The 24,323-nt window shown below is 58.7% G+C and overlaps 2 protein-coding genes across 3 annotated transcripts; one reads left to right on the forward strand and one right to left on the reverse strand.

The window, feature by feature from the left end:
* Positions 1 to 64: 64 nt before the first annotated feature.
* On the reverse strand, positions 65 to 22,644 carry SYN1 (synapsin I). 2 transcript variants are annotated; one of them, XM_038747608.1, is made up of 13 exons: positions 21,931 to 22,644; positions 17,030 to 17,087; positions 16,621 to 16,712; positions 16,327 to 16,483; positions 14,252 to 14,341; positions 4,371 to 4,433; positions 4,122 to 4,264; positions 3,867 to 3,941; positions 3,615 to 3,717; positions 3,019 to 3,159; positions 2,180 to 2,267; positions 1,349 to 2,042; positions 65 to 1,035 (listed from the first exon to the last, which is right to left on the reverse strand). In XM_038747608.1, exons 1-13 carry the CDS (start codon positions 22,362 to 22,364, stop codon positions 1,008 to 1,010), a joined length of 2,166 nt encoding a protein of 721 aa, XP_038603536.1. In that variant the 5' UTR covers positions 22,365 to 22,644; the 3' UTR covers positions 65 to 1,007. The 2 variants fall into 2 exon arrangements, with proteins under 2 accessions (XP_038603536.1, XP_038603535.1); XM_038747607.1 differs by having other exon boundaries at positions 65 to 1,073.
* Positions 9,707 to 13,871, forward strand: TIMP1 (TIMP metallopeptidase inhibitor 1). The gene is made up of 6 exons (XM_038747610.1): positions 9,707 to 9,773; positions 10,794 to 10,938; positions 11,481 to 11,569; positions 11,673 to 11,799; positions 13,061 to 13,182; positions 13,537 to 13,871. The coding sequence occupies exons 2-6, from the start codon at positions 10,815 to 10,817 to the stop codon at positions 13,720 to 13,722; spliced, it is 648 nt and encodes a 215-aa protein (XP_038603538.1). The 5' UTR covers positions 9,707 to 9,773; positions 10,794 to 10,814; the 3' UTR covers positions 13,723 to 13,871.
* Positions 22,645 to 24,323: the final 1,679 nt, after the last annotated feature.

Here is a 24,323-nt window from a genome sequence, read left to right on the forward strand (position 1 = left end):
CTCTGCGCTCCAAAGCCTTCACCCTCCTCCATCCCAGGGGCTGCCAAGAAGCACACCACGCTGGTCCAGCTCTCCCTTTAATCACAAGTCTTGTCTCTTCTCTGTCGAGAGCAACAGTAAAGGAGGGGTGCGCGGCAGGACCCGGGGTGGGGCCGGGCCTGGGAGATGGGGAACGGGCCAGAGACACGGGGCGCCCTGGGACGGTGGGGGCGGGGAGGGCCACAACAGCTCACTGCGCGCATCACGGCGTCACGAGAAACTCCAACACACGCCAAGCGGCGGCACAGGGGGACGACACGCAACATGCCTGGCACACGGCACACAGACGGCACGACACACATGGGGGGCCGGGGAGGGAAAGGGGTTGGGGCAGGGCTGAAGGAGGGGCGGAGGGGGCCCTGGATGGGCCCCTCCCACTTAGCTGGCCTCGACCTCACCTCCAGCCCTGGCCTGCCCACATTCTGGTGCTGCCCTAGCGTTGGAGGGAAGTGGGCAATGGGGCAGTGCCCACTCCGTGTGCAAAGGACTCTGGGTAGTGCTCAGTGATACTGATTTGCATATTTAAAGACACACAAGTCTCTGGTTCGGTTTCCTAGGAGAGAGGAAAGGAGGGGGAGAGAGAGAGATGGGGCCGAAGTCAGTCACACAGTAAGGGGGAAATACAGGCCTGGTGGGGAATGGGTGGAGGAGCCCTACTGGGTGGAGAGAGGTGGTGAGGAGGTCTGGAGGGAATAAGACCGAGAAGGGAAAACTGTGGAGGTGCCGTGGAGACCTGGGGCCAGAGTGAGGGGGCCTTGGGGAGAGGGACAGCTCCATGGGGTGATGGGGGGCTCAGGACGCCCGGGGAGGTTGGAGAGGGAGAAACTCTGCAGGGGCAGAGCCCGGGGCCGGGGTGAAAGAATGGGGGACTCTGGGAGGTCCCTGGGGTCCCAGGGCATCAGTCGGAGAAGAGGCTGGCGAAGGATTTCCTCAGGCTGCGGATGGTCTCCGCCTTCACCTCATCCTGGCTAAGGCTGGGCCGGGGTGGGGCCGTGTCTGGAAGGTTGAAGGTATTGGTCAGAGACTGGGATTTGCTAAAGAGAACAAGGCGGAGGGGGAGAGTGAAGGTGGGGAGGGGGGCAAAAGGGAGGCAGGGAGAAGGGGGAGAGAAACATTGGATTATCATCATGCCAGCTGTACCGCCGCCCCCCCCACCCCAGGCACCGCGCAGGAGAGGGGCCTGGGCAGAGAGGGAAGGGGCTGTGGCAAGAGAGGGGAAAGGCCAGAGATTAGGGGGCCCGTGGAGTCTCGGGCAGAGGGCCGGGGGTTGGGAGGAGGCCGATCCCAGGAGTTTGGGGGCTGCCCTTACTTGAGCTGTGGATGCGGGGCCGGTGGCAGGTCCTGGCTGGGCTTCTGAGCAGGCTGAGGCTTCCCCTGGCTGGGGGGGCGGCTGGCGGGGACCCCAGGGCCGCCCGGCCCCTGGCCCTGGGTGCTGGGCCGTGGCTGTTGCGTGGTGGGTGGCATCGGGCGTTGCTGAGGGCCCGCCTGGCTGGCCTGGCGCGTGGGGCCTAGGCCTGGAGAAGGCCCGGCCTGGCTGGCCTGGCGGGTCGGGCCTGAGGGGCCGGGCGGCTTCTGCGGCGGCCCTTGGCGCTGTTGGGGGGCAGCCCCGGGAGGTGGTCGCTGCTGGGGCCCCGGGGCCCCCGTCTTCTGGGGCTGAGGCGCCCCGCCGGGTTGTCTCTGGGCCGGGGGGCCTCCTCCACCTTGCCTCTGCTGCTGGGGTGACTGGCTCCCCTGTCGCTGCGGGACCGGAGAGCCCGGCGAGGCGCCCGGCTGGCGGGGTGGCGGGCCTACCCCCGGGCCCGGCTGGCGTGGCTGTTGCGGGGATGCCCCCGGCTGGCGAGGTGGGCCGGAGGCCTGCGGGTTGGTGGGGCTGGGCAGGCGGGGCTGCGGGGGCCCTCCGGCCTGAGGGCTCAGGCCCGGGAGCTGCTGCCCCTGAGGCGGGGGGCGCTGCTGGGAAGGGGGCCCGTGGCGCTGGGAGCCTGGCCCGGGCTGCTGCGGTCCCCCTGGCCAAAGAGGAGACGGGCTGTCAGGAGGGCCCGGAAGCTGGCCTTGGCCTCCCCACCCAGACCCCCGTCCTTCAGGGGAAGGACTCCCCCGCCCCCGCCCCTGCCCACCGAAACCGGGGGTCTCTGGTACTTACCCTGCGGGGGTGGGCGCTGTTGGGCAGGCGGCCCTGGCTGGTGGGTGGAACTCTGCCGGGCCATTGACTGGGTCCCTGGGGACGGAGCCTAGGAGACAGCAGGGACAGGGTGGGTATGGCCGAACTCGGGGGTCTGCTCCCCGGCCCCCAGCTCCTACCTCTTCCCTCCAGGAGGCAGTTGGCAATTCCTGCTCCCACCGAGGCTATCAAAGTCCCCTCCCCCAGCAACTCCCCTCCCCGACAGCCCCGTCTCCCTCCCGTCAACTTGGATCGCTGAGCACACCCAGAATCCTTGGCTCATGGAGTGGAGCTGCCTCTTTCCCTTTCAGGCGCCAGTCCATGCCTCCGCTTCCCAGACCCAGTTTCCCTCTGGCGCCCTTGTCCTTCCTCCACAACGGAGCAGATTCCCCCGCTCAGGTCCCCGTAGTCCTCGCTCTTCGCTAGGCCCAGATCGGCCACCCATCCAGTCCCCTTTCCCCCCCCACCACCACAACTCCCCCGATCAGAATGTCACAACCGGGCTCCCCCTTGGCCTGTGCTCTTGACCCCTTTCATTCCCATTCTCGCCCTCCCAGGTGCCCCCTTGGCCTTCCACTGACCATCCTTGGCCAGTCCTCGGCCTGGACCAAACACCTCAGAATTCCCCAGGAGCCCCTCGATCCCTGTCTTCCAGTCTCACAGTTCCCCCTTCACCCGACGAGCCTCTTTCAGTGCCCCAGATTCAGTTCCTCCTTCGCCCGGTGGCCCCGTCGGCTCCCCACCTGCCCACCCCAAAGGGGGGCCGAGGCCGTGAGCGTCGCCGCTGGATCGCGTTGCCGTCAGGGAATTTGGGGATTGACCTGAGAGTGAGACCCCCGGCCGGGGGAGGGCACCGAGGGGCGAGGCAGGGCTATTCCCATCTTGTTGACCACGAGCTCCACGATAAGTTGCTTGTCCTCATCCTGGTGGTCCCCAATAAGTGGCATAGAAGAGCCCACTACCTGGAAGGAGAGAGGCGGAGTAAGGCAGAGCACAGGGGAAGGAAGGGCATGGAGGCTGAGGAGGGGGTAGGGCTGAGGCAGACGCAGGGAAGCGGATGGAGGAGGGGAATACCGAGGGACTGAGACCAAAAGTGGGATCGTGGTTGGGGCCTGGAACCAGGAGGAGTTGGGATGCTCCTGAATCCTGTGGCTTGCCTCCAGCCCTAGATGCCTGGCTCCAGCCCGGGGCTAGCCCGCGGGCATCTTGACCCAGCTCCACCCCGACCGTACGGCTCTTAGTCCTCTTGGCTCCAGCTAAGGAGGGATTCTGCGCTTGACGCACTTGTATGTGTCAGTGTAGTGGGGTTGGTGATGAGTTAGGAAAGAATTCCAGTCAGAGGGGGAGCGGGGCGGGAGAGGGACCCTCAGAGTCAGTTGGGAGGTGAAAGGGAGGCCGAGGGTTACGGGGAGCTGACCTCGATGATGTGGTCACGCCCGTCCTTGCCATGCAGAGCTTCCACGGCACAGATGTCCAGGCCCCCAAAGATTTCCGAGCAGGTGTCCACCCACAGCTTGTACCTGTGCCACAGCTGCATCAAGGCCTGCCCCCCAACACGCACCCGGCACCCACCCCCAACCGGGCACCCACCCCAGGGACCCTCCCTAAACGGGAAACCCGGCCCCCGATCGCGGACCTCCTCCCGAAAGATCTCGGCCCCGGGGCCCACCTGTCGGACATGGCGATCTGCTCCAGCATGGCTGAGCCTGTGTTGGTTTTCCAGTTCCCAGACACTGAGGTTCTCCTGGGGGTGGAGCAAGGAACATCGGGAGGTGCCCTCCTCCTCCAGCACCGGACAGGGCCCGTACAGGGGGTTTGGGGGATGCCAAGCTTGGCAGGGAGCTCTTGGGGCAAGAGAAGGGAGGGTTCAGGGGCCCGGAGGGGGTCAGCGGGGGAGGTATGGGGAGCCCGGGAGGGTTCTCACATGTAGGCCTTGTAGTTGTGTCCTATCTTCTGCACCCGCACGTCATACTTGGCGTCGATAAAGGGCTCGGCCGTAGCGTAGGTTTTAGTCAAAGCCACCACGCTCGCGATGTCCTGGAAGTCGTACTGGTTCTCTACCTTCACCTGCGGGTAACGGAAAGTGTCAGCGGAGGATGGGAGAGGTCAGCCCTTAGAGGGCCTAAGGGGAGAAGGCATTTCCACGTTCTAGAGGGAGGCAGGGGAGACTCACCTTGCCCATGCCTGAGTGGGCATGGCCCATCTTCACTACAACAGGATACCTGGCAGAGGTCAGCTGGGGGAGAAAAAGACCCAGAATTAGAGGGGCTCTGGGATCACCAAGCCCAAAGAACCTCTTGTTCTCTCGCCTCCATTAGCATAGGATGGGGATTGTCCCTCTTCTTCAGGCGACCTCTTTCCTGCCTTCCCCTCCTGGAGGAGGCAGGCCCTCCACACCACCCTGCCGGCTCCTTTCTCTCACCCACCTCATGTGCCTCACCTCTTGACCCCCAGCTTCGCCTCTACTCGGTCCCGGTCCTGACGCCTCCATTTCCCCGGCTCCCGCAAACCCGGTGGACCCAGAACAGGAAGGACCTACACTCCACCCCCCATCAACCTGCTGCCCTTCGGGGAGCAGAGAAACACAGTGGCCTTCCTCAGGGGTGGGAAAGGGCATCTCCAAAAGGAAAAGTAGGCTACAGAGCGGAGTGTCCTGGGGGCAGGGCAGAAGGAGCCTGTCCTCCCTTTCAAAAGCCCCTCTCCCCAGTAGGGCATCTGGCTTAGATTGAGGTCTGGTCCCTTGGGTTACTTCCCACCTTCCCGGTCTCTCCGTCTCCTCATTCCCCCTCTCTCACCCCTCCCTCCCTTCCTCCCCATCACTGCCCCCCTGCTCCCCATCATTTGATTTTCCATCTTCTCCTCCCCCTTCTTCCTCCTTTCTCCATTTTCTCCCATAAGTGGGTTGAATGAGTAAGCGGCTTCCAGCAAAAAAGGGAAAGTTTACTGTATTTTCTCTCGCAGTTAGTGCAACCTGACCTTGAGTGCAATCAGAGACACAGAATGAGTTCACTGGCTGGCCAGAGAGTGACTGGAGACAGCCGCAGCATGCACTTACCCACTCCCTACCTCCACCACACACACACAAAACACACACACACACACACACACACACACACACCTTTCCCCTCATCCACGTATATACAAAAGTTACAGATCTAAAACCACAAAACAGCCAGAAGTACAGCTAGACGGTAATGTGCCATAGATTCTTGCATACACACATGCACACACGCACACAATCAGCCACAAACCATCCCCCAGCCGGAACTGCCCCAGACACGTCCCCCAATTGTGGCGGGGCCCACGAGGGTGGTAGAGCTCACTAGGTTAACAACAATGCTGTGGGTGGGGTGTGCAAGGGGGCAATGTGGACACAACATCAAAGCCATTTGTTGAGGAAAGCTGGATGAGGTGCCCGTAAGGCAAGCAGCTGTCCAGGCAGGAGACAGGGGAGAATGAGAGATCAAGGGGAGGACAGGGCAGAACAGAGCGAGCCCTGACCCTTCTGCCTTTTCCCCCGGCCACCGCTCAGGGTCTCCTCTATATTCCCATGAATCTCTCCCTGGATGTGGGGAACCCTCAGCCACTGCAGATTCTCTCGCTCCCTGTCACTTCCCTCTGACAGGGCTGGGAAGAGCCAGAAAGTCAGGAATTAAAACCTCTCAACTCTGTTCCAAGGCCTCTGGCTTGGGGTAGGAATATGGGATTGTGAGGTGAATGCGAGAGATGCGGAAGGTCTGGGAGCGCTCCAGGAAAAGGAGGACGAGAAGAGCTCTACAGGACCAGAGTGAAGCAGTGTGGCCTAGTGGAAAGAGGACCTGGGTTCTAATCCAGGCTCTGCCACTTGTCTGCTGTGTCACCTTGGGCAAGTCACTTAACTTCTCTGGGCCTGTTATCTCATTGATCAATAAATCAATGGTATTTATTGAATGCTTACTATGTGCCGAGCACCAAACTAAGTAATTTGGGAGAGTACAATTCAACAGAATTAGCAGATACATTCCCCGCTTCATCTGTAAAATGGAGATTAATAATAATTATGGTGTTTGTTAAGTACTTTCTATGTGCCAGGCACTGTACTAAGCACTGAGGCACTTTACTAAGCACTGATTAAGACTGTGAGTCCCATGTGGGACATGCACTGTGTCCATCCTGATCGGTCTGTATCCATCCCACGGCTTAGTTCAATGCCTGGTATATAGTAAACACTTAACAAATACTTTTTAAAAAAAATAAAAATAAAAGGACCAGTGCCCAGATGGCACTGAACTCTATATGGAGGTGCGGCTGCCTGGGAAAAAGTCCCAGCCAACATCCCTCAGAAGGAGAGTACGCAGCCAGCTTTGGGGGAGGGAGGGAGGGGGCCAGAGCCAAGGAGGGATGTGCTTAGCCACATCCGTGCTAAGGAGAGGTAAATATGGCAGTTATTACGCTTGCCACATCCTAGAGGTCCAGCAAAGAGACGGGCACTTGGGGAAGTGGGATAGACCCACAATGGTAAGGAGTCTAAACTGTCACCACCACCAACATGCCCCCCACTCCGCCCCTCCAAAAAACCCATTGTGCAGCAACACTATAAAAAAAAAGCAGGCGGTGAGATGGGGTTGGAGTCGGGGGGCGAGGGGGCGGGAGAGCGAGGGGGAGGCGGGCTTGTGGGGCCACGCCAGGGGCACAAGAAAGTCTTGGCACGGTTTTCGAGAAATCCAAAAATGACAGCTCTGTCAGCGAACATTTGGCAACGCACAGACATACACAGTGTTCGTAACACACACGCGTGTGTGAATATACATTCACTTATGCATATTCCAGGAGCTAAAGGGAGAAGTTAAAGGTTCCCTTCCTCCCAGGGTTAAAGCTCTGGAAAGAAAAGGAGGGGGGGTTGAGGAGGGAATTCCCGTCACTGTGACGCTAGAGGCTGACAGGAAGTCTCAGCCGGGATTCCATCCTCCCTCCTCCCTCTTCTTCTCAAACTCTTGACCTCACCCAGTCAGTTGAATTTCACTTGCTACTCCATGTCTGCCCCCACTTTCCTCCCTCATCCCCAGCTTTCCAATCATGCAAATCTAGTCTCCCTCATCCCCAAGTGCACCTCTCCTTCCCAAGCCTGGCTTCCCTGTTCCCTCATTCCCAGCGACCCTACCTGCCTACATCCCACTCGGCCTCGCTGCTCCTTCATTCCCAACTGACGCCCCCCCCCGCACCCAAATTTAGTCTTCCTGCTCCCACACCCCCAACTCCCCCCTTCCACTCCCAGCCTCTATGCTCTCATCCTCAGTTTCCCCCTGCCACTGGGTCCCTCTCACCCTCAGCATCCTCTTTTCCCAACCGCAACCTTGCTCTGCTTCCACATCCCCAGCTTCTCTCTCATTCCCTATCCAGCCCCTTCATCCCTAGCCCGCACTCCCTCCTCTTCCTCCAACTTCTGCCCCTTTGTTCCTCTTTTCCTGACCACTAGCCTGGTGAAAAGAGCAGAGGCCTGGGAGTTGGGGGACCAGGATTCTAATCCCGGCTCTGCTAGTTGCTGTTGACTATTGACCTTGGGCAAGTCATGCTCCTTCATCTGTAAAGTGGGGATTCAATACCTAATTCCCTCCTTTTGAGATGGCGAGCCCCATGTGGGACAGGGACTGTGTCCAACCTGATTAACTTGTATCTACCCCAATGTTTGGAACAGTGCTTAACACACAGTAAGCACTTAACAAATACCTTAATAATAAGCCCTGGCTTTAATATATCTTTCTAAATCCCAGGGGGCTTCTGTGGGGGGAAAGTGGCTTTATCTTGGAGGGCGAAATGGGAAGGAGCACTTAGGAATAACATACTTCCCAGACATCCCTACCTCTTGACTAAGACTGTGAGCCCCATGTGGGACAACCTCATCTCCTTGTATTCCCCCCAGCGCTTAGAACAGTGCTCTGCACATAGTAAGCACTTAACAAATACCAACATTATGATTATTATTATTATTATTGATGGCTGGGCGCTTAGAACAGTGCTTTGCACAGAGTAAGTGCTTAATAAATGCCATTATTATTAATAATAATAATATACCCGGAAGGCAGCAGGATTACCAAGAGAGAAGAAAGTGGCTCAGGTTAGCAAGGCTCCATCTTTCCTAGGCTTCCTTCCCAGACAATACCAAACCCCCTTCCAGGACTTAAGTCTCCTGCCCCCAGTATCCTGACAGGCTCTTGGTCTCCCTCCAGAACCTGCTCACATCCAAGAATCCCAAAATTCTGCTCCCCTCTAGACTGTAAACCCGTTGTGGGCAGAGTCTACCAACTGTTATACTGTATTCTCCCAAGCGCTTAGTGCAGGGCACTGCGCAAAGTAAGCATTCGATAAAGACAATCGATGGATCGATCTATTGTTCCAACTTGTACTTCCCAAGCACGTAGTACTTTGCACATAGTAAGCGCTTAATAAATGCCATCATCATTATTATTATTATTTACAGTGCTCTGCACATAGTAAGCGCTCAATAAATTTTATTGAATGAATGAATGAATGAATGATCCCCAGCCCCCAGCTCGACTCTGCTCTCTAGGCTTCCCAAGAATCCAGGCCTCCTGGTTTCTCGGCTCCTCATCGTTTCCCAGAACCAGTAGATAAAGCATGGGCTTGGGAGTCAGAAGGCCATGGGTGTGAATCCCGATTCTGCCACTGGCCTGTTGTGTGAGCTTGGGCAAGTCACTTTACCTCTCTGTGCCTCAGTTACCTCATCTGGAAAACAGGGATTGAGACTGTGAGCCCCACATGGGACAAGGATTGTGTCCAACCCGCTTTGCTTGTATCTACCCCCGTGCTTGGGATAATGTCTGGCATATAATAAGCACTTAAATGACATAATAATAATAATTATTATTATTAACCCCAGAGTCTGCAAAGCTTAGAACCCACCCAAGCGCCACCATCACCCTGAGGCCCAGAGCACATGGGGTCTGTGGAGTCTTTGGGTCCCGAACAGAAAACGCAGGCGAAACCCTGACACTGAATCACCCGGCCTGTGCCCGGTCCGGAGGGGAATGGACGTCACGGCGGCCAGGCGGGCAGGGCACCGTGTTCCTGGGAGAGCCGGGGGGCGGGGGGGGCGGTCAGCCAGGGGTCAGAAACTTTCAGGTCCTCACAGAGCCCTGTCCCATGAGAAGCTCTTCGCAGTTCCCCCGCCTCATTTCAAGGAGGGGGAATGAGAGCTTTCTCCTTGGCACTTCTTTGAATGTCAGCCTTCCCTTCTTGGGTTTCGAGGGGCGGTGGGTAGGGGGAAGAGGGCACGTCTGGGCCCTTTAGGAGCAGGGTGCCCGGCTCCCTCTTGGGGGGCGCATCCTCAGGTCCAGCCCCCGCTTCCAGAAAAGCGGCCCTTCCCCGCCTGAGCCGTGAGTAACCGGAAAGCTGGCGGGTGGGGGCTCCCCTGGGCGCGCAGGCCGCCCCGCCCGCTGGGCATCCTTCCCTCCATCCCTCCCTCCCTCTCTCTGCTGGCCGAGGGAGGGGCAGAGGCGGGGCGAGAGAGCAGGCTATAATAGCGGAGCCGGAGCTCCGCTCTGCAGCTTCCCTCTCCGGTTGCCGCTGCCAACGAGAGGTAAGCCAGAGCGGCTGTCGAGGGCGGGCAGGGCCCGGCCCCCTCCCCCTCCATGCCCTCCCGGCTCATCTGGGAGCCGAGCCCGAGGCCTGCGAAGGGAAGAAGCCTTGGGCGGCTGCCCAAAACCAACGCCCCGGGCACAGTGGGGGCATCGGGGGAGGTTGGGCACAGTGGGGAGCCCTGCGGGGCCGAGGGCCACATCTCCTGGGGGCCCGGGGTCAGGACAAGGCCACCGTGGGGGGGGGACTCAACAGCTGATCTGGCCTTCGTCGCCCGAGACTGGTCCTTTTTCAGGCGGCCCAGCGCCCAGGAGGGTGGGGCCCGGCCTGGCTGGGCCCCGAATCATCCCCCACCCCCTCAACCCCGGCCCCCAACAGCCTGAAGGGAGGGGAGGGGAGCAGATCAGCCCGGCCCGGCCGCCCCCATCCCGCCCCCACCCTGCCATCCTGGCAAAGCCGAGGCCCTGGGGACCACGGAGGACGTGGAGTCGGCCTGAGCCCCTGGGCCAGCCGGGCTCGGACCCCTGGACCGAGGACGGAGGGATGGGGCCAGTGGTCAGCTCCCGGCCACATCCGTTCCCCCTTGGGGGCTGCAGGGCCGGCGGGGCGGAGAAGGGCCCGAGGGCATCCCTCCTTTCCCTCTGCCCCCTTAGGAGACGGCGCCTTTCCCTCCCCCGAGGCCTGACTGTCCAGCCCTGGCTGGCCGGGCCAGGCGCCAGGGGCCGCAGGCCTCTGGAAAGGCGCTGACAGAGGAGGGCGAGGCCCTGGATGCCCGGGGGCGGGCAGAGCCGGCTGCGAGCCCAGGCCAGATCCCGCTCCGGCTCCTTACCGGCTGTCCCTGACCTATCTAGGGGCACAAAGGGGGCCTGTAGCAACTGGACAGGAAACCTAGGGACAGCCAGGTTAACCCCTTCCCGGTGGCGGGGCCGCCTGCTCCACCCCAGGCCAAGGGCAGAGTTCAAAAACCTGGAGCCCTCTAATGGGGCAGTGTATCCCTCCTCCTCCTCCTCCCTCCCTCCAGGACTCCCGGGACATCCTCGCTATGGCCTCTCAGATCTACGCCCTCTTGGCATCGGTGCTCTTATGCCCGGCCTTGGTTCCCCCTTCCCAGGCCTGCAGCTGCGCACCCCAACACCCCCAAATGGCCTACTGCAACTCAGACGTTGGTGAGTTTAAGCCCTTATTGCCTGAGCCTGAGGCTGACCCCCTCTGCTCGTTCCCCGCGCCAGTTTCCCCGAGGCACATCCAGGGTGGCAGCACCCACTGTTCTCCGCTTGTCTCTCCCAATCTTAATAATCAGTTTCCTTCCCAGACAGGAGTCGGCTCCTGGGTGGTCCCCCAACCCTGTCCCTGGCTCCCTGCCTCCCCACTCCCACTGTGGTTTGCCTGCTTCTATAAATAGCCTTGAGAATCAGCCAAATCCCCCCGCCCATGGTGGCTTTGGCTGGGGAGAGATGGCTGGGCAAGGGACCTCCCTGTGGGGGTGGGCCGTCAGGAACGGCCAGAGACGACCCCAAGGCCCAGGGGAGATGCACTGTCCCCTCCTCAGAGTAGTGTGACTCCCTGAAGCTACCCAGGAAAAGCTCGTCCAGTCCTGCCCTAGTTGGGGGTGGGGGGGTGGGGGGAGTGGGAGGATGGCAATGGGGGAAGAGTGCCAGGCCAGCCCCACTCTTCTTGCAAACTGACCCTGCTCCTTTCTCCTCCGCAGTTATCAGGGGCAAATTTGTAGGGGTTGCTCAACCCGGGCAAAACGACAGCCTCCAGCATCATCGACAATATGAAATCAAGATGACCAAGGTACTTCTCGCCCCACTGCCCACACCCTACCTGGCCTCCGGCCACCCGCCTTGTCAGGGGGCTAGAGCCATAAACTCCCTCTCCTCTCCTCCCCTCTCTACAGGTATTCAAGGGATTCGAGGCTCTGGGGAACCTCGCAGACCTACAGTTCCTCTACTCTCCGATACTGGAGAGTATGTGTGGCTACGAGCACAAATCCTTGAACAAGAGCATGGAGTATCTCATTGCAGGTAAACGCAAAAGGCGCTTGAGCTCCAGGGACTGCAAATACTTTCTGGGGCTGCTTCCTTATTGCTCCGGCCCCATCCCCGCACCCCAGGGCCAGCTGCACCTCACTAGTCAGAAGGTCGCTACTTCATTCATTCAACCGTATTTATTGAGCGCTTACTGTGTGCTGAGCACTGTACTAAGCACTTGGGAAGTACAAATCGGCAACATATAGAGACGGTCCCTACCCAACAACGGGCTCACAGTCTAGAAATGGGTTCTAATCCCGACTCCACCGCTTGTCTGCCGTATGACCTTGGCAAGTCACTTCATTTCTCTGGGCTTCAGTTACCTCATCTGTAAAATGGGGATCGAGACTGTGAGCCCCACGTGGGACAGGGACTTTGTTCAAGCCGATTCTCTTGTATCCACCCCAGCGGTTAGTAATAATAATAATAATGTTGGTATTTGTTAAGCGCTTACTATGTGCCAAGCACTGTTCTGAGCGCTGGGGTAGATACAAGGTAATCAGCTTGTCCCACGTGGGGCTCACAGTCTTCATCCCCATTTTACAGATAATAATAATAATAATGATAGCATTTGTTAAGCGCTTACTATGTGCAGAGCACTGTTCTAAGCGCTGGGAGGGATACAAGGTGATCAGGTTGTTCCAGGGGGGGCTCACAGTCTTCATCCCCATTTTACAGATGAGGTAACTGAGGCACAGAGAAGCTAAGTGACTTGCCCAAGGTCGCACAGCTGACAAGTCCCGATTAGAACCCACAACCTCTGACTCCCAAGCCTGTGCTCTTTCCACTAAGCCACGTAGTACGGTGCCTGGCACGTAGTGAGTGCTTAACAAATATCATAATTATTATTATTACTATTTGGGGAGGAGTCCTTCTGCTTCCCTCCCTGCACGTTATCCTCCCTGGCTAACCCGATGGGGCAGAAGCAGCCCTCTCTAGTTGCTTGGCAACGAGGGAAGGGGCGGGCCCCGGAGGAAGAGAGGGAGGAAGGGGGCCAATCACCTCCCCGGCTGTCTTCATCCTGGTGGCCCTTGGTTGCCTAGCAACTGCAGAGGGGAAATGGTGTGGGGGAGATTAACGCACTGCAGCCCAGCCTGGCCAATCAGGGGGAGCTCCCCCCCACCCCACCCCCTCACCCCCAAAGGGCATGCTAAGTACCCTTGGAGTTGGGGGGAGCAGAACCTTCTCCCCCAGCACGCCATCCCTGCCACTTTGCCCTGTAGCCTCACCCTCGATAACAGCCCCCTCTCTCTAGGGCGACTGCGTGAGGGCCAGGTGCACGTCTCCACCTGCAGCTTTATCCAACCCTGGAGTAGCCTCACCCCGGCCCAGCGCCAAGGCTTCACCCAGGTCTACAAGACCGGCTGTGGCTGTGAAGTAAGTGACGCCCCGAGAGAGAAGCCTGGGGGCAGCGGGGAGGAGAGAGTCAGGAGCCCCCCCACCCCGGGGGGCTGGGATGACAAGACCCCGCTAAGTTCACGAGGGGCTCCCTGGCTCTATGTCAGCTCTCCTGCTCAGCTCCTAAGGCTGCAGAGGAGACATCTGGGAATAGACTAGAAGGGGAAAAAAAGGTTCTTCCATCCTTCGGGAATATGGGAATGTGGTGGACTCCAGGGCGGAAGCTCTTTTCCCTGGGCACGCCGAGAGGGAGAGAAAGAGCTGGGGGAGGGGGCGGGAAGAAGCGTTGGAAGAGAAGGCTCTGGGCCAGCGCTGACGCATCTCCTCCCTCAGGTGGTGCCCTGCACAGGAATCCCTTGCTCTGTGAGTGGTGACCTCCAGTGCCTGTGGACAGATCGGGTCAACACCCCCCAAGGGAGAAACCCTCAGGCCCGGCAGTATGCCTGCACGCTCAAGAAAGGGGGCTTCTGCACCTGGACGCTCCTGCGGCCCCACCCGACTGTCTCTGACTCTGCCTGAGCCTCTCCCCAGCGCCCCTCCCCTTCCCCCAAGGTTTCCTCCAGGGCCTGCCGCCTTGAGACTCTGCCAAGTGAGAGTGAGGCTCCAGCTCCCCCTGCTACTTCCCCATTTGTCGTTTTTTGGAAATAAAATAAAAGCTACTGGCTCTACGTGTGCCTCTGACAGACAGGGAGGCGAGGGTGGGGGGGCCAGGTCTCTCTCTGGCTGGGAACCCGAGCAAGGAAGATGCAGCTCGTGAGAAGAGATGGAGGTGGGGAGGGAAGGGTTCTCCCGAGCTTTCCATTTTTCTCCACACCAAGGAATTCTCCTGAGCTGCCCTTCCCACCCCAACCCCAATTTCAATCTCCTATCAGCAGACTTGTCTTCCTCTATAGCCAGACTCTGCCCCTCTGTCTGGAGCTACAGGCCCCCTGCTTCTCCCACACCCTGGCCCTCGATGTCCTCCCCAACACACACACACACACACACACACACACACACACACACACACACACACATACACCCACCCACCCCCTTGCAAATGACTCACCATCTCCTTGTGGTTAGGATAGTACGTCTGGTCAATGAGAGGAAACTCTTCTGAGCCCAGCTTCTTGTGCAGCCTCACCATCTGGGCAAACTGGAGGTGGAGGGATGGGAATAAAGACAAGCTGTGTCATTACTGAGTCGGATCCATGGCCCTTCTCTGACCGTGGCAACGGGATGCTTGGAGGAATTGTAGGCTAGCTGCCCTCCTGGACTGCACTCCTAAAAATCATCTAGCACCCCTACTTTGTCCCCTCTGCAACTATCTTTTCACTTGCCCGTGAATTTATCCAAACTGCTCTTGAACCTGCAGATATTCTCTGCCCTCACAATTGCCGGTGGTTACGCATGCCTTATTATGAATTCCGGCTGTATTAAAATTGGTTTCATTCTGTTTGTTTTGCATGTACCGCCTACCACGAGTGTCCTTCCCAGTCTAGGGAGTTAAGCAACCACAGTTCCAGGGTTACCCTGTCCACCCCGGCCCTGATGTGGGATTCCACCCTGTCCCCTCTCAGTTTGCATTCTTCCAGATGGAAGAGCTTCAGATAATAATAATAATAATAATAATAATAATAATAATAATAATAATAACAATAATTGAGCCACTTGTTAAGCGTTTACTGTGTATAATAATGATGGCATTTATTAAGCACTTACCATGTACAAAGCACTGTTCTAAGCGCTGGGGAGGTTACAAGGTGATCAGGTTGTCCCACGAGGGACTCACGGTCTTAATCCCCATTTTACAGATGGGGTAACTGAGGCACAGAGAAGTGAAGTGACTTGCCCAAAGTCACACAGCTGACAAGTGGCAGAGCCAGGAAACCCATGACCTCTGACTCCAAAGCCCGTGCTCCTGTCCACTGAGCCACGCTGCTTCTCAGACTATGTGTCCAAGTGCCAGGGTGGATACAAGCAAATCGGGTTGGACACAGTCCCTGGCCCACATGGGGCTCCCGATCTTAATCCCCATTTTACAGATGGGGTAATTGAGGCACAAGGAAATTGAGCGACTTGCCCAGGGTCACACAGAAGGCACGTGGTAGAGCCGGGATTAGTTCTTTCAACCCAACCTCAGGAGAAACTCCTCCCTTCCTTTCATTCCCCTCAGTCGCCGGTTTCAGCACCTCCTCCCGCATTTATGTCTTTTCCAAAGTGCAGCGACCAGGACTGTGCACTATCCCAGGTGCAGGCCCAACCTGACTAGACATAGTGACAAAACTCTGCATATCGTTTGATCTCCTCTCCCCTTCCCGCTGATGCTCAGCAGTTGGTTGGGTCTCTTTGGCTGCTGCTACCCATTGATTTAAAAGATCAGTCAACAACAACCCCATGATCTCTCTCTCTCTCTCTCCTGGGTCGTGTCTGATAGCTTCAAGGCCACTTCCATGCTGTGGTATTTGCGATTTTTTTCCTCTGTTATATTACCTTGCATTTGGTCACACTGAAGCTCATCTGCCATTTTTCAGCCCACTCAGCTTTATGAGGTCTTCCTGCAGAAGATCCCCATCTGCATGGCATTTCACCATGTGGAAGAGTTTAGCACCATCTGCAAACTTGGAGATTGCACTGCCCACTCCCTCTTCCAGATCATTTGTGAACATGTTAAGCAAAACTGGTCCTAGCCCCCATCCCAGGAAGTTCTCCGTTATTAGTACCTCTCCATCCTGAAATCGTGACCATTTATCCTAACTCTCTGTTTCCTACCTTTTAGCCAGTTTTCTCTCTGTGACAAAACATTCCTACCAAACCCATCTTATTTCAATTAAAAAAAACCAACCACCCAAAAACGATTGAGGAATGAGAGGGAGGTTCCCTGGAAAGCCTTGCCTCCCCTTGCGTCTTGAGCAAAGACCCCCTCCCTCAGCCCACAGTTTTTACCCTGTCCTTAAGGGTCCTTTAAGGGGCTTGGGAAGCCCCCAACTCCACCCCTACAACCCGGACCCATTAGTTTCCAGGGTTTTCGGGCCCGGCCCAGGCTGAGCTTAGGGCTGGAGCTGGAGATCCTTCCGAGGGTGAGGAGTTTGGGTCCGAGAGTCCCAGGAGGAGTGTGAGGGGAGAAGGCTGGTCACTCACCACCCAGGGCTTGTCGCAGAAGTTGTAGACGGAGTGCAAGGAGTTGACGCTGGGGACCCCTGCGTACTGGAGCCCGATGACCAGGCTGCGGAAGTCACCGTTGCGGGCCATGCTGAAGGCGTGCTGGCGGATCAGCACGAAGTCTGGCTTCAGGGACCTGTGGGGCGAGCAGCGGGGTGGCCGCTTACCGGGGAAGCTGGCGATCCCCTAGGGATCCCGGTGGGGCCCAGAGCCCTCCCACCTACCTGCCCCGGGGTGGGCTAGCCCTGGGCAGACCAGGCCGGGGGGACTCACCTCACCACCTTGACCCCGTTGCGCAGCACTTCCATGTCCACTGAGAAGCTGCCGTTGGCGTGGGCTACCAGGTTCAGGTCAGAGAACTCCGCCTGGGAGAGCAAAGCACGGTTGGACTGATCGCCCAACCCGGCCCGGCCCTGCAGGAGAGCCCCCCAGCCTGGTCTCGCCTGCCGCCAGGACCCCCCTCCAAACCCCAGGGACACCTGGGCTTTAATCAATCAATCCATCAATCGTATTTATTGAGCGCTTACTGTGTGCAGAGCACTGTACTAAGCGCTTGGGAAGTACAAGTTGGCAACATATAGAGACAGTCCCTACCCAACAGTGGGCTCACAGTCTAAAAGAAAACAAGCAGAGTCGTGTTGTGCCCCGGATGACCGCAGAGGGAACAGCCGCTGGGCCTCACCTGCTCCACCTTGATGTCAATCTCCCCATGGATCTTCTTGCCCTTGAAATACTTGACCCTGGTCGGGGAAGGGGAAACAGGGATCAAACTCGGTCAGAGTGCCCAAGGGAATGGCCCTCTCTAGGAGACTGACTGGAGGAAGCGTTAATCCAATCAGCGCTATTTCTTGAACGCCTACTGGGTGCACAGCGCTGTACTGAGCCCAATCCAACAGAGCAGGTGGACACGATAACAGCCATGAAATTGGGTCGTGGGTAATGACAGCGATTGTTTCCTGGTCGTGCCGACCTTAAAGAGAGAACGCTAGCATCTAACTCGCCACCTCTCCGACCAGAAGAGCTGGGGCTTGATCCCTTTCAGAGCTGGGGAGACCTTGTCTCCCAACCTCTTGCGCTCTTTTTAGATGCGTCATTTTGGTCGGCGGAGTTGCTGATGAGCCATGAAAGAGGGTGGGTGGGTCCAAGGGTGGGGCTTGGGTGACCCCAGATGTTTTGGGAGGCGGGATTGGGAAACCAAAACTGCCAAGATTCAGGGGGTCCCTGGCAAGGAATAAAATTTGGCACCGAGCCTCTCGGCGTTGGGGGTTTGTCGCTCAATAGAGAGGGCCAGAACGCAGGATTTCTGCCTTCCAAACAACGCCCTCACCCACCCACCATTTCAGACTAGTACAGGCAATAGTCAGAACCCAGCTGCCCCTCCAATCAATCAATCAATCGTATTTATTGAGCGCTTACTGTGTGCAGAGCACTGTACTAAGCGCTTGGGAAGTACAAGTTGGCAACATATAGAGACAGTCCCTACCCAACAGTGGGCTCGGCCTCGGGGACCCCACCCCTACACCTCACTGCTTCAGTTCCCTCCCCCCAACTCAGAGAAAAGAATCTGGGCTAAACCTGGGTAGGGTCTCATCCACCCTTGGGATGGATCCTGAGGTTTCCCTCCTCTGAATGCAACTTGTGGTTATGCTGTTATGGTACCTGTTATAACAATAATTATGGTACTCGGATCAGCCCTTACCATGCGCCAAGCACTGTTCTAAGCACTAGGTAGATACAAGTTAATCAGGTTGGACACAGTCCCTGTCCCACATGGGGCTCCCAGTCTCAATCCCCATTTCACAGATGAGGTAACCGAGGCCCAAAGAAGTGACGTGACTTGCCCATGGTCATATAGCAGACATGGGGCAGGGCCGGGATTAGAACTCAGGTCCTTCTGACTCTCAGACCCGTGCTCTATCCAGTAAGCCACGCTGCTTCTCAGGGTTGAATGTCACATTCTGCCGTGCCCGTCTTCAGAGCCAACGGCATCACAGCAGAGGGGAGATTCCAGAATCCAGAAGGTAACTGAGGAAACACACGGACCTCAGGGGACAGACTGTGAGGACCGCCTCCAGGAGAGGATGGGAGCCTAGCCACGGCTCCGCCACTTACCAGCTGTGTGACTTTGGTCAAGTCACTTAACTTCTCTGTGCCGCAGTTACCTCATCTGGAAAATGGGGATTAAGACTGTGAGCCCCACGTGGGACAACCTGATTATCTTATATCAACCCAAGAGCTTAGAACAGTGCTTCGCACATAGTAAGCGCTTAACAAATACCATCTTTTTTTCTCTTTTCTTGGCTGAAGGTTGCTATTAGAGAAAACAGGGGTGGGGGGCAAATGCTGGGGAAAGACAGGGTGGGGCAGGATGGACGACAGCTCCCTAGAGGGAGGAACCTCATCCTTTCAGGAGTGAGTGGACGCCTATCTCGATCAATCAATCAATCAGTGGTATATATTGAGTAATTACTGCGTGCAGAGCACTGTACTCGGCGCTTAGGAGAGTATGATGTAGTAGAGTCGGCAGACGCCATCCCTGCCCTTAAGGAGCTCACAGTCTACTAACAACCGCTTCAGATCGGTCATGTAGCCACTGGACAGGTTGGGAATGAAGTGGCTGTCGGAGAGGTGTCTCCGGAGATAAATCATCCTGGTGGTGGGAGGGGAACTCTTGGACTTGGGGAGATGTGGGAGACGCCAGATGATGTTAAGCTCTTATTATGTGCCAAGAATTGTTCTAAGCACTGGGGAGATGCAAGGTTATCAGGTTGCGTGCAGCCCCTGTCCCACGTGGAGCTCACAGTCTTAATCCCCATTTTACAGATGGGGTAACTAAGGCACAGAGAAGTGAAGTGACTTGCCCAAGGACACACAGCTGACAAGTGGCAGAGCTGCATCATCATCATCATCATCAATCGTATTTATTGAGTGCTTACTATGTGCAGAGCACTGTACTAAGCGCTTGGGAAGTACAAATTGGCAACATATAGAGACAGTCCCTACCCAACATTGGGCTCACAGTCTAAAAGACTGCAATTAGAACCCAGGTCCTTCTGGCTCCCAGGTTCATGCTCTATCCATTACGTCATGCTGCTTCTTAAGGGTCTCTGTCTCTGAAAGGGGGATGGACAAAGTCAGGGGCTCATAGCCAAAGGGAAAAGGCACCAGACCTTACTGCAGAGCCGTGGCCAACCTTGCCAACTGAGGGCACAACCATCCCCTGGTAGTGGCAGACTGTGAACGATGCCTTTCGAGGGTGAGGAAGGGGCAGAAGGCACCCTGGGGACACTACCGGGACATGATTGTTCCTTGCAAAAAGGATGCTGCCCAGAGAAGATATGGGAGAGACAAAGTTGGAGGGGGATAGAATTGGGAGGGTTTTGCCTCCTGGGAGGGAAAAGTATCCGGCTCCCAGACCCATCACGAATTAACATGGAATTTATTAATGATGGTATTGGGATAGAGACAAGTTAATCTGGTTGGATGGACGTAGTCCCCGGCCCACATGGGGCTCACAGGCTAAGTAGGAGGGAGAACAGGTATTGAATCCCCATTTTACAGTTGAGGAAATTGAGGCACAGAGAAGTGAAGTGACTTGCACAAGGTCACCACAGCAAGCAAGTGGTGGGAGAGGTGAGCTGGGAGAGCTGAGAACAGGAGAATTTTGAGGCTCCATCTCTTGGAAGAATTTGCCAAGGGGAACATCAATTTCAGGTAGAAAGGAAAGAGGAAGACTGGGAGGAGACTAAGCTCGCTGTGGGCAGGGAATACGACGTTTATTGTTATAGTGTACTCTCCCAAGCGCTTAGTTCAGTGCTCTGCATGCAGTCAGCGCTCAATAAATATGACTGAATGAATAAATGTATGAAGGAGGGATGGGCAAACCTTGGAAAAGGAAAAGGGAAGGGAGGTAGAAAGGGGCGTTGGGCGGGGTGGGGGGGGGGAGGTGACAAAGCAGTTTCCTCTGCTACTTCTCCAAGCAAGGAACACAGGGATGTTTGTCAGCATCTCAGACAGAGGCTGAGGGCCAAGAACTGAAAGGAAAAAGGCAGGAATCCTCCACTCTGTCTTTCCCTCTGGGGATGTCCTCCCCAGCCATTAAGATCTGTTACTTCAACAGGTGTATACTATAATGGTCCCCTCCAAGATACAATTACAATCATAATCTCTCTCTCTCTCGCTCACTCGCTAGTCCCCACAGAGCTCTCCCACACAGCCTTTCCTTCCAGATCTGCCTCTCCATCAATCCATCTCCTCCCCTTCTGGGTTCAACTACCCCGGCCGCCTGCAGGACGCACCCTCCGTTCCAAGAGCTTGGGAATAATCGCTGGGGGTTCTCTAATTCCCAGGGCTCCTACCTGATCACCAGCAGGAAAATAGCAGCAACGACTGCTGCGGGCCACGCTTGTCAAGAGGCGGGGATTCGCAGCACTGATTTGTGTTCCCATCGGCCCTCCTTATCCCTCACAACCCCAAACCCGGAGGGCCAGAAACGGGCCCTCCCGTTCTCCATCACAGAAATTTAGCATCCTGCCTTGCAGCAAACAAGGATCGGGGGTTCCAGCCTGCTCCCCGGCCTCAACCTTTCCTAGCCTGGGCGGCTCTCTGCCCATGTTAAAGTCAGGCTAGAGGGCTGAGGCGGGAGCTGGGGAGAAGGTGGAAGGGCTTAGTGCTGGATGGGGTGGGGGACACAGGAGTAGGGGCCATAAAGATGAAGGAAAGGAAGGAGAGGAAGAAGAGGCTGCAAAGGGGGGGAGGAGAGAAAACGGGAGAGGCGGAGATTACGGGAAGAGGGGCAGGGAGGGGAGGGACAGGGAGAACAGGAGCAGGGGGAAGAGGGGCAGGGGAAAGAGGGGTAGGGGAAGGGGGGCAGGGGGCAGGGAAAAGAGGGGCAGGGGAAAGAGGGGCGGGGGAAGGGGGGCAGGGAGGGGAGGGACAGGGAGAACAGGAGCAGGGGGAAGAAGGGCAGGGGAAAGAGGGGTAGGGGAAGGGGAGGGAGGGGAAGGGGGCAGGGGAAAGAGAGGCAGGGGAAGGGGGGCAGGGTGCAGGGGGAAGAGGGGCAGGGAGAGGAGGGCAGGGGGAAGAAGGGCAGGGGGGCAGGGGGAAGAAGGGGAAGGGGGAACGGGGAAGGGGGGCAGGGAGGCAGGGGGAAGAAGGGCGGGGGGCAGGGGAAAGAAGGGAAGGGGGAAGGGGGGCAGGGAGGCAGGGAGGCAGGGGGAAGAGGGGCAGGGGGAGGAAGGGCAGGGGGGAGAGGGGCAGGGGGAAGAGGGGCAGGGAGAAGAGGGGCAGGGGAAAGAGGGCCAGGGGAAAGAGGGGCAGGGGGAAGAAGGGCAGGGGGAAGAGGGGCAGGGGGAAGAAAGGCAGGGGGAAGAAGGAAGAGGGGAAGGAAGAAGAGGGAAGGGGAAAGAGGGCAGCGGGAAGAGGAGCAGGGGGAAGAGGAGCAGGGGGAAGAAGGAGTTTAAAGACGTGGTGCCCGAAAGGCGTGTGGCTCGATTGGCGAGGCCGCGTTGGGGAGGGAGAGGAGAGGCGAACTGGGAGAGGGGTCGCGGGGCGCAGGGGGCAGGGGGCGGGGGCAGCCCTTACCAGTCGGTGTGGGGCTCGTCGATGACGAGGAGGGTCTTCCCGCGGCCGGAGGCTCCGGAGCCCCCCGCCACGCCCCCCACCTGCTCACTGAACGTGGCGGCGGCGGCGGCGGTGGTCTGCTTCACCGCGTTGGACAGGGACGAGAAGAAGCCGCCGGCGCCGCCGCCGCCGCCGCCGCCGCCGCCCCCGGGGCTCGGGGCCGCCGCCGCGGCCGGCAGGGGGCGCTCGGCGGGGGACAGGCTTCCCGAGGAGCCCCCCGAGCCGCCCCCCGAGCCGCCGGCTCCAGGGGGCCCCCCAGCGGCCGGGGACGGAACCGACGGCGGCGGCGGCGGCGGCGGCGGCTGCGGCTGCGGCCGCTGCAGGTCCGTCATGTAGCCATTGGGCAGGTTGGCCATGAAGTTGCTGTCGGAAAGGCGTCTGCGCAGGTAATTCATGCCGGCGGCGCGACGGGAGCGGAGGGGAGCCCTCCGCCTGCGGGGCAGGCGCTTCGATCTGGGGGACAAGCCCCGCTCAGCAGCCGGGAGGGGAGCCCTGGAAACGGAGGCCCGTTGGGAGAGGCCCGTTCCCTAGGGGACCGGCCGCTCCGCCGGGGCTCCCCCCGAGGGGGTCTGGGCGCAGCCCGCTCCTGTCACGAGCCCGGAGGGCCGGCCCCGGCTGCGACGCCCTCCGAGTCCCGGAGCCGACTGAGCGGCTCGCCGCAGCGTCGGCGCCCTCCTCCCTTCTGCGCGTGGAAGCCGCCGCCGCCGCCGCCGCCGCCGCCGCCGCCGCCTCCGCCGCCCGCCTCCCCCGTTCCCGGAGCCGGTGGTCCGGTCCGGCAGTGCCAGGGGCGGCCCGGACCTGCCCATCCAGCGGGAGAGCGGGGGGGGGAAGGATGGAGACGGGGGGGGAGCCGAGCGGCGTCACCTCCCCCCCCCGCCCGTCCGCCCCCCGAGGGGCGGGGGGACGGAGCGGGCACGGGCGGAGGAGGAGGAGGAGGAGGAAGAGGAGGAGGTGGCGGCGCTGGCCCTGGTGCTGAGGATGCTGCGGTCGCGGGCAGCACCCCTTGCGCAGCGCCCCCTCCCCCCCCCTCCAATCACAATCAATCAATCGTATTTATTGAGCGCTTACTGTGTGCAGAGCACTGGACTAAGCGCTTGGGAAGTACAAGTTGGCAACATAGAGAGACAACATATACAGACACACACACACAAACACACACACACACACACACACACACACCCCGGCCCCAACCCGCGCGACCCCCCCCCCGGGGTGGCGAGCAGGAAGGCCCCCCCCCCCGAGGCGGAGGGGCGTCCACACCGGTCAGCCCGTCCCGCAGGCCCACGCCGCCCTCAGCCCGGCAGGCCGTCCGTCCGGCCGGCAGTCAGTCAGTCGTCAGTCCATCAGTCAGCCCTACCCACCGTCCACCAGTCAGTCAGTCGTCAGTCCATCAGTCAGCCCTACCCACCGTCCAGCAGCCAGTCAGTCAGGCCGCCCCTCAGTCCGTCCCTCGGTCCATCAGTCCGTCCAGTCCCTCAGCCTGTCGGTCAGACAGTCCGTCCATCAGTCAGTCAGGCCGTCCATCAGTCAGTCCGCCCCTCAGTCCGTCAGTCAGTCCGACCGCCCGTCCGTCCGTCCATCAGTCCGTCCATTCCCTCAGCCTGTCGGTCAGACAGTCCGCCCATCAGTGTCAGACCGTCCATCTGTCAGTCCGTCCCTCCGTCAGTCAGACCGTCCGTCAGTCCAGCAGGCCGTCCGTCAGTCCAGTCAGTCCGTCCCTCAGTCCGTCCGTCAGCCAGTCCGTCTGTCCCTCAGTCCAGCAGTCCGTCCGTCAGTCCATCTGTCAGTCCGTCCGTCAGCCAGTCCGACCGTCTGTCCGTCAGTCCAGCAGTCCGTCCGTCAGTCCATCTGTCAGTCCTTCCGTCCCTCAGTCCGTCCGCCAGCCAGTCCGTCCGTCCGTCAGTCCACCTGTCAGTCCGTCCGTCCCTCAGTCCGTCCGTCAGACAGTCCGTCCGTCCGTCAGTCCAGCAGCCCGTCCGTCAGTCCATCTGTCAGTCCGTCTGTCCCTCAGTCCATCCGTCAGCCAGTCCGACCGTCTGTCCGTCAGTCGAGCAGTCCGTCCGTCAGTCCATCTGTCAGTCCGTCCGTCAGCCAGTCCGTCTGTCCGTCAGTCCACCTGTCAGTCCGTCCGTCCCTCAGTCCGTCCGTCGGACAGTCCGTCAGCCAGTCCGACCGTCAGCCCATCGGTCAGTCCGTCCCCCCCTCAGTCCGTCCGTCAGACAGTCCGACCGCCCGTCCCTCACAGCCCATCGGTCAGTCCGTCCCCCCCTCAGTCCGTCCGTCAGACAGTCCGACCGCCCGTCCCTCAGTCCGTCTGTCAGTCAGTCCGTCCGTCAGTCCATCTGTCAGTCCGT

This window comes from Tachyglossus aculeatus, chromosome 6 (genome assembly GCF_015852505.1).
Source record: "Tachyglossus aculeatus isolate mTacAcu1 chromosome 6, mTacAcu1.pri, whole genome shotgun sequence".
Taxonomy (NCBI): Eukaryota; Metazoa; Chordata; class Mammalia; order Monotremata; family Tachyglossidae; genus Tachyglossus; species Tachyglossus aculeatus.